This window comes from Lissotriton helveticus, chromosome 5_1 (genome assembly GCF_964261635.1).
Source record: "Lissotriton helveticus chromosome 5_1, aLisHel1.1, whole genome shotgun sequence".
Classification (NCBI taxonomy): Eukaryota; Metazoa; Chordata; class Amphibia; order Caudata; family Salamandridae; genus Lissotriton; species Lissotriton helveticus.
The window spans coordinates 143219432-143234317 of NC_136065.1; the positions used below are offsets into that span (position 1 = coordinate 143219432).

Below are 14886 nucleotides of genomic sequence, written 5' to 3' on the forward strand. Positions count from 1 at the left end.
CCCTGCAGACCTTTCCTTGCGGCCCGGAGAGCTTCCTCAGGGACTCTTGGATGCAGCAGAGAAAGCTGCTCGAGGTTCGTTTTTAGTTGGTTTTTTTGCAGTTTTATATAGCGCGAACTAGACCCGAACCGAATCGGGTATCAGAGCGCTTTACATAGCACCAGTAACGTTACATTAGGACACACATTCATTTTTGTTAGGCACGGGGAGATTAAGTGATTTGCCCAGAATCACAGGAAGTTTGGCGTCGTTACCGAGACTCGAACCCAGTTCCTCCAGGTCCGAGGTCGAGCGCCCTAGCCGTTAGGCCGTTAATTCTGCTATGCAAGCCGCATCATTTTGTGTTCCAGGACTTTGTTTCTAAAGTTAGTGCAAGACTGCCCTGCTCATAGAACAAGTTGTAATGACTCTAGAAACAGAGCACAGAATCGGAAATGGTATAAAAATTATGTTGCAAAAGCATGCTGTTCATGCTTTTCTGGTTTTGGGCTTTGTTTCAGCAGCAAGTTCAGCGTGTACTATCAGCAAGGCATCCATGGCTTAGCGGAAAGGACAGCGGAGGTGCATGAAAAAAGATAAGGAAAGTGATCATGAGTCAGTGAGGGTGGGTGGGGGGTGCAGTCAGTTAAAATGAACATAATATTTTTCATCTATTTTTGGTTTTGTAACCTACAGGTAAAAGAATGCAAAATGTACAATAAAGATTTGAAAGAAATCTTTTTCCAGAAATCTTTGGAAAAGGTGCGTTGTTCCCCCTTCCCATAATCCTCCACTCTACTCTACTCTACTCTGTCACCTTGGGAATGCTACGGCTTTAATGAGACCCTCAGGCACATACCAGACTGTGCATGTGGCCCTAAGTAACTGTCTGCGAGTACCCAGGATTTAAAGTCATGGTGCATGAGGAGGATATTTTGCTTTAACATTTCCCACATTTCCCTTCCAGGAATACCAAGCCACGGTGGAGATTATAGAGGCATACGTGTGCTTTAGGATATAGATAACAGTTAAACATAAGCAAATCTTAGTTTAACCCTTATCCAATGTGTGAAGCCTCAAATGTAAAGTATTCTGCAATTAGATGTGCTGCACCCTTATGTGAAAAGTTAACACTCAATAGGGAAAGTACAATAAACCAATAAACACATACTCTACCATTTTGATCTTGAGTTTGTCTTGAAAATATAAACGTCAAGGTGACTCCTACTGGGTTGTATTTACTTATATGGCAAAGGAAAAGAAATTAGGACGATTTATTCAATTTTTAACGGTGGTTAAATATCAAAAAGGTTCTCTTCTAAGAATAGAAAAATGTGTTTGCTGTGGATGATAAAAAAATAAGCTAAGACTGGTTCTGACTGATGAGAAAACATACATTTTTGTTTGACCTGTTTCTATGTATAAATGATTTGAGCTCAAAGAAAGGAACATATTGAGAAACTTTTGTAAAATAACAATTGCTAAAATATGGCTCAGTTTGGCGAGGTGCACATAGAAAGAAAATATTTGACAACCAGAAATTAGCATGAAACAATAGGAGTTAAACCTGTTGTCACAGCAAAAAAGGCTACCCGGTCAACTGACCAAATTATCACAGGCAAGGCTCCTAAACGCTTTTACAAGTTTAGGCTTTGGAATTAATAAAGCTGGAATTAAAAAATAAGGTACATTAATAAGGAGTTTAGGAAAGTATGTTTTGTTGCAGTGTATGTGCTTGGAGAAAGTGTCCTTAAGAGCAGACGGAGCCCCATCAATTAAAATTGAATAAACACGTCATAAGTAGCTGTGAGCTTGAATGGGAAGAAAAAGTTGGATCCATGTACAAGTTAGACAGATGTAGAAAACTGTGGACCAGATGTTTCAAGTACTCTATTTCTGCTCAAACAGCATCTTGTTAATGAATATACCCACCTATACTGCAACCTGTTAAGACTAACATGATTTTCAGAGACTAAGGGACTGATTTAGATCGGGCGGACGGGTTACTCCATCAAAACAGTGACAGATATCCTGCCCGCTGAAATCTAAATCCCCATTATATCCTACGGGATTTAGATTTCGGCGGACAGGATATCCATCACCGTTGTGATGGAGTCACCTGTCCGCCAAGATCTAAATCAGGCCCTAGATTTGGCTGCAAACGGAGACTCTAACCATAGTGAATTAGTTCATAGGATGTCTGAGTGCCACAGTTTGATAAAGGTTGGACTTAGAATCTGAGGAAGGGGAAAAAAAAGAAAATCACAACTACGATAGGAGGACATAAAAGATTTTATTTTGCCAAATCGATTCCAATATTCATAATCCACAAACATTGTACCCCTTCCACTCCAATATGCTTTTATACATACCTCCATGCTGTGCACTTCAACCAAAGCTGGTTGTCCTTCAGAAGGCAGGTTCGGCAGAACTTTAAGGAAATATCCTCCTGGACCAAACCTCGCACATACGTGTGGAATTGAAAACTTCTCTGGGGTTAAAGGTCTTGCTGGAACTACATTTAAAATAAAAAACAAACTATAAGCAATAGTATACTCTTCTAATCTAAAATTAATAATTAGATGTATTATTCTGGGTTTCTGGACAAAGTCAGACTATAAGCAGAAATTGGACAGGAAACTCACACTAACAAAATTAGGAGAATGGACTTTAGAGAACTTTGATGCTGGCATGCAAAAATCGAATATTAACCCCTTCGCGGCTGATGACGAGCTGGGCTCGTCATGGAGTAGGGCGCTCGCACGCTGATGACGAGCCCAGCTCGTCATGAGCCCCACCCTTGGGGGAAGCGCCAGCGCTCTCCCCGAGTCAGCCCGATTTCGTTCGTTTCTGCGGGGATGGCAGGGGAAGACCTTCCCCTGCCTCCCCCCGCCCTAGTCATCAATGACGTCAGCGCGCGAGGCGCGCTGACGTCACCAGAGGTTACCTTTTGTTTACCGACGCGCAGGGAAGCCATTTGCTTCCTGCACGTCGTTTGTTGAACAGGTTCGTTTTGCGGCTGGGGCGGGGGGGATTGTGCTGAAACTTGCATCGAGGGAAAGGAAAGGCTTCCTTTTTTGGGGGAACATTAAGTTTAAAGTGTTTTCGAGCATCTGATGTTTGGAGATGGCCGTTTTTGGTTGAAAAAGTGCTGATGGGGGTCATTTTAAAATCACAAGTACAGTGCTAATTTTAAAGGTGAGCAGAGGAGTGAGGCATGGTTGCATCCTGGCCACTTTCTTGTGTTTATTTTACAATTACTCCCTTGGTAAAGCTTTGAGGGCATATAGTAAAGATATCCCTAGAATTCTCTCCCAGATTGCGCCATTTTTTTATATGCAGATGATGCTGCGCTTTTGAGGCTAACAGCATATGGCCTCCAAAGCTTTATAAGCAGTATACAGTCAGTGATGTCAACATGTCATATCATGTTTGCATACAAGCTCACTATTTTGTGAGCAATATTATTCATCCACTATAACAGTGTAAGTTCAGTTTATATTTTTCTATTACAGAACCAACATCCTAATTAACAAATGAACATCAATGATCACAACCAGAAATCTAGGATAATAATATATTATTAAACATACGCTGCATAAAATATTTACATAGTGAATGCTGTTATTTTATAGCGCCCTTTCATGTTCTACAAACACTGCTCACTAATCAAACTATCAATGGTAACAGCCAGTAGCCATGGCTTCAATGGGATAATGCATGCAAAAGCCATCTGTGTGTGCCTGTGGTCACACATGATATAATATTAAAGTCAGACCGAGCCAAGGACTCAAAGCACTAGTTTTCAATAAAAAGGCAAAAAAAGGCCTACTGCAGTGTATGTATTGCTCAATGTGTACATGAAAAAGGCAGTATGCAGTTTTTCAGTTTATTAATTGCTAAACAGTTCTTACGCAGTGTACCTTTATCAAGCTTGACATGTGATTTAACTTATGTAGATAGTACAGTTCACTATTTGAGAAAGAGAACGTCTCACATATTAGAATATGTATCCATAGGCCCAACATGTCAACAAGTTAACCATTAGTTTATTCGGGATAGCTACTTGAAGGAGGGCAGGAAGGTACTTGAAAAAACATCATGGGAAGAGGTTGTTACCTAATATGGTTATTTATAAACAAGGTGTTGATCAGTTGCTCGCCTTGACTTACAAAACATGGGTTAAGGGTTCAGTTTACACTCCCATTTTTCCTCCAAAAGTACTTTATCTTATATAAACAGGCTTTTGAATACCCAATACTTAGCCTCTGCAAAAATGTGTATGGCCACACTTAACTTAAATGAAGGATGCAAGTGCCTCTGTGCTTCATTAGTTATACTTATGTGTTTATCAGAAGTGGCTAAATAACACACCTGTCCTGCCTAGGCAAAGCTCACTAGTGTTTTTGGGCTGATGAATGTTTATTTGTATTTGTGCTGCAATTTGAACACATGCTTTGTTTTCAGTGACCATGTGTGTGTTACTATGCCATCGCTGCGATTTGCGAAGGGGTCCCTTGAGTGAGCTGTCCATCATAGTGATGAATGTGTTTCTGAATTTGTGCTGCAACTTGAGCGCCATCTTTGTCTCCAGTGTCCATGTGTGCGTTACTATGCAATCACACAGATGTGCGCAGGGGTCCCTTGTGTGAGCTGTCCATCATAGTGGGAAGGTCACAAATGTTTTTGGGCTGATGAATGTTTTTCTGAATTTGTGCTGCAACTCGAGCGCCATCTTTGTCTCCAGTGTCCATGTGTGCGTTACTATGCAATCACACAGATGTGCGCAGGGGTCCCTTGTGTGAGCTGTCCATCATAGTGGGAAGGTCACACATGTTTTTGGGCTGATGAATGTTTTCCTGAATTTGTGCTGCAACTCGAGCGCTTGCTTTGTCTCCAGTGTCCGTGTGTGTTACTATGCCATCGCACCAATGTGTGCACAGGTCCCTTGAGTGAGCTGTCCATCATAGTGGGTAAATTTAGGAAAGATGGTGCACTCCGCTAGTTGGTGGGCGTTGCCAAACGGGGATCTTCTGTGTGAGTTCACATGCCTCTTATGTGTATAAATGGTCAGAGACTGATGAGAGCAGCAGATGGGGAGAAAGAAGCTCCTGGTCATAGGAACTGTTTTTGGATTGCGCTTGTGAAAATCAAGGATGCAAGTGCCTCTGTCCAGCATCACAGTTAACCACAGTAATTATGTTGTCCCCCTCCCCATGAGAATCCCTGATGACGTCAGCGCGCACAGCACGCACCAACATCTTCAGGGATTCCCAGGCGGTCGGGAAGCCATTTGCTTCCTGCGCCTGGAGGTGTTAGGTTGGTTTTGAGATATTTGGGGGGGTTTGCAAAGAGGCATCAGGGGAGAGGTAAGTGAATTTCCTCTCTTCTGATGTCTCTTTGCAGGGCATTTCTGGCTCACGGTCGCGCACAGCATTGCGATTGTGCGGTGGAAATGCCCCCACTAGCACCAGGGATTTTATTTTAGATTGTAGGAAGTGACCCATTGGGCAAGGGTCGCTTTCAGGTGGGTCGGATTTTAAATTTAGATTTTCTGCCCCCCCCCCCCCCCCCCCCCCCCCCGGTGGGCAAATCAACCCGTACTTTTGTCCGTTTTGCCCTTTTTGATGACCCATCTGTGTGGATGTGATTTTGGGTGTAAATTTGTGTATTGTTTATTCATTTGTTATGTTGTTTGTGAAATGTATTAAATTATTTTTTTTCTTCTTTGTTTTTGATCCAGGCTTTTGCTGTTTGTATTGGTGTAGGTTGTGGTTCGGTTAATGCTTGTTTTGCAGCTTGTGTAGTTGCATGTGCTTGGTAAGTAAATGTTTTTGTACTATTTTTCCTAGATAAATGTGTTTTTATGAAAAGTGAAGTTATTGCTGTTTGTGTGGCTTTGTGTTTCTTGATTGTTAACTTTTTTTTGTATTGCTGCTTGATGTGTACTTTGTCTAATCTATACTTTTTTTTTCTTTCCAGTGGAATTTCCTTTCTTTTTCCTGTGTTTCAGCAGAGTAGGTGCTGGTGAGTCTTCTTATATTTGGTTAGATTTGAATTGTTTTTGAGTGTATTGATTTTTGTGTGAAGACTCTACCTTGTTTACTTCTTACTTTGCACAGTGTAGGTTGTTGTTCACTTGTGTGTGTAGTCTTCTTGATTTGTAAGGATAATGGCTGCTCGCAGGATTACTGCTAAGCAGGTTGTTAGTTTGCTTTTTGAGTCTTCCTCTGACCATGGTCCAGACACTGACTCCGATTCGGAGCATGAGGTAGGTGCAGAAGATTCAGGCAGTGAGTTTTCTCTTCGCATGGTATCATCGGATGATGATTCTTCTTCTAGTGCTGATGAAGTGCCTGTGGTAGAGAGGGACATTGATGTGCCGGTAGAGAGGCAAGAGCCATGTGAGCGGCAGCCTAGGTCCTCAAGGTTTCCCTTTTTTTCTCGTCGGGAACAGGCAAGTGTGGTAAAGGCTGCGCCCAAAGTTTCACATTGCTGTGGTGCGCCAAAGGTTATCTGGTGCTGCTAGTCTTCCTGTTGTAGAGCAGCATGAGGCATCTGGTGCTGCTAGTCTTTCTGTTGTTGTTGAGCAGCAAGTGGCATCTGGGGATGCGAGTTCTTCTGTTGGTGAAGAGATGCAAAATGTATCTGGGGATGCTAGTATTCCGGTTGGTGTAGTGATGCAAGAGGCATCTGGGGATGCTAGTGTTCCCGTTGATGTAGTGCAGCAAGAGGCATCTGGCCTGCAGGCTAGGGTGGCTTCTTCTCTTCATGTTAGGGATGACGTCTGGGTTGCCCCTGGCATGGTGCAGCCTGAATTGCCAGACTTCACTGGTGTTCCAGGGTGTAGAGTGAATACTGACAATTTTTTGCCAATTCAATTTTTTCAGTTGTTTTTTGACGATGAGTTTTTGCAGGAGATTGTGGAGAAAACTAATTTGTATGCAGAGCAGTATTTGAGGGACCACAGTGCCAGCCTTAAGCCCCATTCTAGAGCTACCCATTGGTCTCCCACATATGTTGAAGAGATGAAGAAGTTTTTGGGATTAACTTTTTTGATGGGCTTGCTAAGGAAGCCATCAATGTCTTCTTATTGGTCCACTAGTCCCTTGATGGCAACATCTATATTTCCAGCAGTTATGACTCGTGATCGATATATGCTTCTTCTTCGCATGATGCATTTTGTTGATAATGATTTAGCGTTGCCACGCGATCACCCCGATTGTGACCGTCTTTTTAAGATTCGGCCTGTCCTTGATCACTTTGTTGATCGTTTTCCTGAGATCTTTGCACCTGGAAGAGAAATAGCTGTGGACGAGTCTTTGGTATTGTTCAAGGGCCGCTTGGTTTTTAGGCAATACATTCCTAGTAAGAGGGCACGCTATGGCATCAAACTGTATATGCTGTGTGACAGTGAGACTGGATATGTTTATAATTTCAGGGTGTACACCGGTAAGGATTCCAGTAACACTTCTGCTTGTCCGTCCACTTTTGGAGTGACTGAGAAAATTGTGTGGGAACTAGGTAGACGATTATTTAACAAAGGCCACCATTTATATGTAGATAACTTCTACACTAGTGTGCGTTTGTTCAAGGAGTTGGCCAAAGTGGGCACTGTTGCATGTGGCACGATGCGCAGTAACCGGAAAGGTTTCCCAATAGAACTTGTTTGCAAAAGGCTTGTGCGGGGACAGTCTACTGCATTGCGATGTGGGAAGCTTCTAGCTGTGAAGTTTTCAGACAGGAGAGATGTTTACATGCTGACTACTATCCATGACGAAAGCACTGAAGCTCTGCCAGTTCGGGGTGAGACTGCTGAAGTGCGTAAACCTGTGTGCATTTTACACTATAATAGGCACATGGGTGGTGTTGACAGAGTAGATCAGAGGTTGGAACCTTATGCTGCTCTTCGAAAGGCTTACGTTTGGTACAAGAAGTTGGCTATCCATCTTTTCCACTTGGCATCCTTTAATGCTTTTGTTGTTTTCCAGAAATCTTGTCCTGAGTCAAAGATGCCTTTTGTTAAGTTTCAGGAGACTCTAATAGGCAGCCTTGTACTAGTGGAACAGGCAAGTGTGCCAAGATTTGGAGTGGTGGAGGAAGTGGCTAGACTGAAAGATCGCCACTTTCCAGAATACATTCGTCCCACAACTGCAAAAGACAATCCCACTAAAAGATGTAGAGTCTGTTGGCGAAGAGAAGTGCGGAGGGAGTCTCGTATGCACTGTCCTGACTGTCCTTCAAATCCTGGATTGTGTGTGCCAGCTTGTTTTAAATCGTACCACACACAAAAGAAGTTTTGGGAGTTTCATTGAGCTTGTAAGTGTACTGTCTGGTCTGTTTTCTGTAATATTTTTTAGTTTGCTTTTAGGTTTGCATTAGTGCAAAGCATTTAGTTTTTGAATTTGTGTTAGCAGATTTGTAGGTTTCTACATTTGATTTGTGGTATTTCTTTAAAAAATTCTAATTTCGATGGTGGTGTGTGCAGGATTGTGCTTGGATTGTTGGTGTGCGTGGACTGGCGCTTGGCTGGTGGTGTGCGTGGTCTGGTGCTTGGCTGGCATAGTGCATGGATTGGAGTTGTGCTGGGGGGGTGCGTGGATTTTTGCTTGGCTGGCGGAGTGCATGGTTAGGTGCTTGGCTGGCGGTGTGAGTGGAGTGGTGCTTGGCTGGCGGTGTGTGTGGAGTGGTGCTTGGCTGGCGGCGTGTGTGGAGTGGTGCTTGGCTGGCGGCGTGTGTGGAGTGGTGCTTGGATGGTGTTGTGTTTGTGGAGTGGCGCTTGGCTGGTGGTGTGCGTGGAGTGATGCTTGGCTGGCGGTGTGTGTGGAGTGGTGCTTGGCTGGTGTTGTGTTTGTGGAGTGGCGCTTGGCTGGTGGTGTGCGTGGAGTGATGCTTGGCTGGTGGTGTGTGTGGAGTGGTAGTTGGCTGTCGGTGTGCGCCGAGTGGTGTTTGGCTGGCAGTGTGCATGGTCTGGTGCTTGGATGGTGGTGTGGGTGGACTGGCGCTCGGCAGGTGGTGTGTGAGTAGTTACTTTCTGTTGGTCAATACACACACTGCTAGTTGAGTGACACTCCACACAGTCCATCATTTAGTGTAGTTGCAGTGTCAGAAATGTGGGCGTGTGAAAGTGATGGGCCCTTGAATGGCGCTGTTTGTTGGTGTGAGTGTTGAAATGTGATGGGTCCGCGGCTGGCGGTGTGAATGTTTTGTATGTGTCACGCGTATGAAAGGTGTATGAATGGCCTGTAAAGAGGTTGGTGCCTTGACGTGGCTTTACAGCTCACGAGCTGTGAGTCAGTGGTTCAGTTTATCATACTTTCAATTATACACAGTGTATTTCATTTTTGTGAAATTACTTGCGTATACAATTGTATGTACTGAATCATCACTCACCCTCGTGCCAAATCCAACCAGTATGTGTGTGTGCTTGCGGATTAGATGGGTGTGCAGTAATAATTGTTTTTTTTCTCTTTCTGCAGTAGGGTGTACCTTGCCCCTTATTGTGATTGTTGTTATGTGTTGCTTTTCCATTCGGATGGTGTCAATGGTCTGGTTTGTATCAGGTATGAAAGGTGCGTGAATGGCCTGTAAAACGGTTGGTGCCTTGTCGTGGCTTTACAGCTCACGAGTTGCGAGTCACTGGTTCAGTTTTTATGCATTTATTTATTGACAGAGCATTTCATTTTTTTGAAATATCTTGTTAATAAAATTTTATGTACTGAACCATCACTCGCCCTCGTGCCAAATCCAACCTGTATGTGTGTGTCTTTGAGGAATAGATAGCCGTGCTTGAATGTTTGACTTTTGAGTAACTCTGTTAAGGTGTGGTATCCTTTTACTCGGGAGAACAAGGGGAACGCAGGGTGGTAGGACTTTTTTGCCGGCACGGCGATCCCACGCCAAAATGTTTGGAAAAGTGCTATTTTTACCTACTTTTAAGGTTTGCAAGGAGTTCTGGGTAGGAAAACATTGGGGGACCCACACATGCCATACCTCCCTGGAATCTCCCGGGTGTCTAGTTTTCAGAACTGTTTGGGTTTGCTACTTTCCAAAGAATACCACCCACCCCGGGCCAAAAACTCAGGTGCCTCCCCCCAAAAAAATCAAAGTTATATTGCTTCAGGGTATTTTATATTCACCACCGTTAGATTTGGACCTTTTCCTGTTGCAGCCACTATGGCTACCCACGCAAGTGAGGTACCGTTTTTATCGGGAGACCTGGGGGAACGCTGGGTGGGAGGTAATTTGTGTGAGCCCAGTGATGCCACGCTTTCCCAGACTACAACGTGTGAAAAAATTGATTTTTTTCTGCTAAAATTGAGGTTTGCAAGGGATTCTGGGTAAAGGAACGTTGGCGGATCCACGCAAGCCATACCTCCTTGGAAGCCCCCGGGTGTCTACTTTTCAGAAATGTGTGGGTTTGGTAGGTTTCCATAGATGGCTGTCTCGCACGGGGCCAGAAACCCAGGTAACCCCTCTTGCAAAAGCTGGTGAATGTAACAATGGTGAAAATCTTAAGTCCGCCAGCTTTTGCAAGAGGGGTTACCTGGGTTTTTGGCCCCGTGCGAGACAGCCATCTAGGGAAACCTACCAATCCCACACATTTCTGAAAAGTAGACACCCGGGGGCTTCCAAGGAGGTATGGCTTGCGGGGATCCTCCAACGTTCCTTTACCCAGAATCCCTTGCAAACCTCATTTTTTGCATGGAAAAAAATCAGTTTTTTCACACGTTTTAGTGTGGGAAAGCGTGGCATCACTGGGCTCACACAAATTACCTCCCACCCAGCGTTCCCCAAGGTCTCCCGATAAAAATGGTACCTCACTTGCGTGGGTAGGCATAGCGGCTGCTTTAGGAAAAGGCCCAATTCATACTGTGGAGACGAAAACATTACCTTTAGCCAAATAATCTTATTTTTTGAGGGGGTCACCTGAGCTTTTGGCCCGGGGCTTGGCAGGCATCTTTGGAAACTACCAAACCCAAACAGTTCTGAGAACTAGACACCCGGGGGAGTCCAGGGTGGTATGGCATGCGTGGGTCCCCCAATGTTTTCCTACCCAGAAACCCCTGCAAACCTGAAATTTTGGTCAAAAAAACCACTTTTCCATACTTTTTTGGGTGGGATCTTGCTGCCGGAACAAATGTCCTACCACCCAGCGTTTCCCTTGTTCTCCCGAGTAAAATGATACCTCACTTGTGTGGGTGGGCCAAAGGCAAGTGACTTAGGCTGGGGTGCTTAATTTGTAAAACGTAAATATGAGTAAAAACTACTTTTTTCAAAATTCATTTTTGGCGTGTTCTGCTTTGGGGCACCCACACAAGTGAGGTATCCTTTTACTCGGGAGAACAAGGGGAACGCAGGGTGGTACAACTTTTTTGCCGGCACGGCGATCCCACGCCAAAAAGTTTGGAAAAGAGCAATTTTTACCTAATTTTAAGGTTTGCAGAGAGTTCTGGGTAGGAAAACATTGGGGGACCCATGCATGCCATACCTCCCTGGACTCCCCCGGGTGTCTAGTTTTCAGAACTGTTTGGGTTTGCTACTTTGCAAAGAATACCACCGAGCCCCGGGCCACAAACTCAGATGCCCCCTCCCCCCAAAATCAAGGTAGTTTTGCAATAAGGTAATGTAAATTCACCACCGTACGATTTGAACCGTTTCCTGTTGCAGCCACTATGTCTACCCACGCAAGTGAGGTACCGTTTTTATCGGGAGACCTGGGGGAACGCTGGGTGGGTGGAAATTTGTTGATCCACGCAGATTCCAGAACTTTCCACCACAGAAATGTGAGGAAAATGTGTTTTTTTGGTCAAATTTTTATGTTTTCAAGGGATTCTGGGTAACAAAACCTGGGGCTAGGCAGGCGAGTCACCCCATCCTGAATTCCCCTGGGTGTCTAGTTTTCAAAAATGTATAGGTTTGCTAGGTTTCCCTAGGTGCTGGCAGAGCTACGGCGCAAAAACAAAAGGTAGTCTTTTTGTCCGAATCGTGCTAAATTTCACTGGGAAATTGAGGTGCGACCATGCTGCGTTTTGCGCTGTTTCATGTCGCAGCCACTATGCCTACCCACGCAAGTGAGGTACCATTTTTTTCAGGAGACCTGGGGGCACGCTGGGTGGGTGGAAATTTGTTGATCCACGCAGATTCCAGAACTTTCCACCACAGAAATGTGAGGAAAATGTGTTTTTTGGTCAACTTTTTATGTTTTCAAGGGATTCTGGGTAACAAAACCTGGGGGTAGGCAGGCGAGTCACCCCATCCTGAATTCCCCTGGGTGTCTAGTTTTCAAAAATGTATAGGTTTGCTAGGTTTCCCTAGGTGCTGGCAGAGCTACGGCGCAAAAACAAAAGGTAGTCTTTTTGTCCGAATCGTGCTAAATTTCACTGGGAAATTGAGGTGCGACCATGCTGCGTTTTGCGCTGTTTCATGTCGCAGCCACTATGCCTACCCACGCAAGTGAGGTACCATTTTTTTCGGGAGACCTGGGGGCACGCTGGGTGAGTGGAAATTTGTTGATCCACGCAGATTCCAGAACTTTCCACCACAGAAATGTGAGGAAAATGTGTTTTTTTGGTCAAATGTTTATGTTTTCAAGGGATTCTGGGTAACAAAACCTGGGGGTAGGCAGACGAGTCACCCCATCCTGAATTGCCCTGGGTGTCTAGTTTCCAAAAATGTATAGGTTTGCTAGGTTTCCCTAGGTGCTGGCAGAGCCACGGCGCAAAAACAAAAGGTAGTCTTTTTGTCCGAATCGTGCTGAATTTCACTGGGAAATTGAGGTGCGACCATGCTGCGTTTTGCGCTGTTTCATGTCGCAGCCACTATGCCTACCCACGCAAGTGAGGTACCATTTTTTTCGGGAGACCTGGGGGCACGCTGGGTGAGTGGAAATTTGTTGATCCACGCAGATTCCAGAACTTTCCACCACAGAAATGTGAGGAAAATGTGTTGTTTTGGTCAAATTTTTATGTTTTCAAGGGATTCTGGGTAACAAAACCTGGGGGTAGGCAGACGAGTCACCCCATCCTGAATTGCCCTGGGTGTCTAGTTTTCAAAAATGTATAGGTTTGCTAGGTTTCCCTAGGTGCTGGCAGAGCTACGGCGCAAAAACAAAAGGTAGTCTTTTTGTCCGAATCGTGCTAAATTTCACTGGGAAATTGAGGTGCGACCATGCTGCGTTTTGCGCTGTTTCATGTCGCAGCCACTATGCCTACCCACGCAAGTGAGGTACCATTTTTTTCGGGAGACCTGGGGGCACGCTGGGTGGGTGGAAATTTGTTGATCCACGCAGATTGCAGAACTTTCCACCACAGAAATGTGAGGAAAATGTGTTTTTTTGGTCAAATTTTTATGTTTGCAAGGGATTCTGGGTAACAAAACCTGGGGGTAGGCAGACGAGTCACCCCATCCTGAATTCCCCTGGGTGTCTAGTTTTCAAAAATTTATAGGTTTGCTAGGTTTCCCTAGGTGCTGGCAGAGCTACGGCTCAAAAACAAAAGGTAATCTCTTTGTCCAAAGAACGTAAAATTTCACTGGGAAATTGAGGTGCGACCACGTTGCATTTTGTGCCGTTTCCTGTCGTAGGCACAAGGCCGACCCACACAAGTAAGGTACTGTTTTTATCGGGAGACCTGGGGGAACGCTGGGTGGGTGGAAATTTGTTGATCCACGCAGATTCCAGAACTTTCCACCACAGAAATGTGAGGAAAATGTGCTTATTTTGTCAAAATCTTAGCTTTGCAAGGGATTCTGGGTAACAAAACCTGGTGGTAGGCAGTCGAGTCACCCCATCCTGAATTCCCCTGGGTGTCTACTTTTCAAAAATGTATAGGTTTGCTAGGTTTCCCTAGGTGCCGGCAGAGCTAGGGTGCAAAAACTACAGGTAGGCACTTTGCCAAAAAAGGGTCAATTTGTAACTGCTAAATTTAGGTGTGACCACGTTGCATTTTGCGCCGTTTCTTGTCGCAGGCACAAGGCCGACCCACACAAGTGAGGTACCGTTTTTATCGGGACACTTGGGGTAATTCAGATTCGTAAATCAACTGTTATTACCAATTGAGCTTTCATGCATTTCTCCCTTTCAATGAAAGACATTGTGTAAAAAAAAAATCTTTATGAAAAATGACCAATAATTCTCTTGCTAGTATGAGTATTCCCAACTTTGAAAATGTGCAATTATATACTGTTTCTGAACTCTATAATTTGTACCCAATTCAGAAATACATAGGTGTCTTTCATACAGATTATTCCATGTATACATTTTCCAAGACAAAGTGCACTATACCCAGTAAATGAAAAAATACCATTGCAAGTTGCTGCTCAGTTTTTGGATCTGGGTTCGTCGGGTTCTTGGTGAAACTACAAGTCCTATATATCCCCACAACCAGGAAGGTCTAACGAATGTAACGGTATATTGCTTTCCAAGAGCTGTCAAAATTAGAAAAAGTTATAGGTGAAAACGTTGAGACAAAAGGCTGTTTTTTTCAACACAATTTCAAATATTCCAATATCTAACTGTTAGTTTCTATAACGAAACCTTCATGGATTTAGACAAATGACCCCTTTCTGAATTCAGAATTTTGTCTACTTTCCGAAAATGTAAAGCTTTCCAGGATCCATTATTGCTTTCAAACTCATTTCTACCATTAACTGGAAGGAGGTGGAAAGCTCTAAAAATAGCAAAAATAGGCTATGTCCCAGAAAAATGCCAAAACTGAGTGAAAAATTTCGGTTCTCTGACAAAAGTCTGTCATTCCCTGAAAGCTGAGAAAATGGAGATTTCAGCCCCACAAACCCTTTTGTGATACCATTTTCAGGGAAAAACCCAGAGGCTTTCATTTGCAGCCCGTTTTTCCCATTTTTCTGAAAAAAACTAAAAAATCACTATATTTTGGTTAATTTCTGGGA

The 14886-nt window shown here is 44.1% G+C and overlaps 1 protein-coding gene across 6 annotated transcripts in view; it reads right to left on the reverse strand.

Moving 5' to 3' along the window:
* The window catches only part of SEC16A (SEC16 homolog A, endoplasmic reticulum export factor), a 421944-nt gene that overhangs the window by 339162 nt on the left and 67896 nt on the right, over nucleotides 1-14886 (reverse strand). For all 6 annotated transcript variants that reach the window (XM_078641918.1, XM_078641921.1, XM_078641919.1 and 3 more), the window contains exon 8: nucleotides 2352-2494. In XM_078641918.1, coding sequence (XP_078498044.1) covers nucleotides 2352-2494 — 143 coding nt within the window. The remainder of the gene's footprint in view (nucleotides 1-2351; nucleotides 2495-14886) is intronic.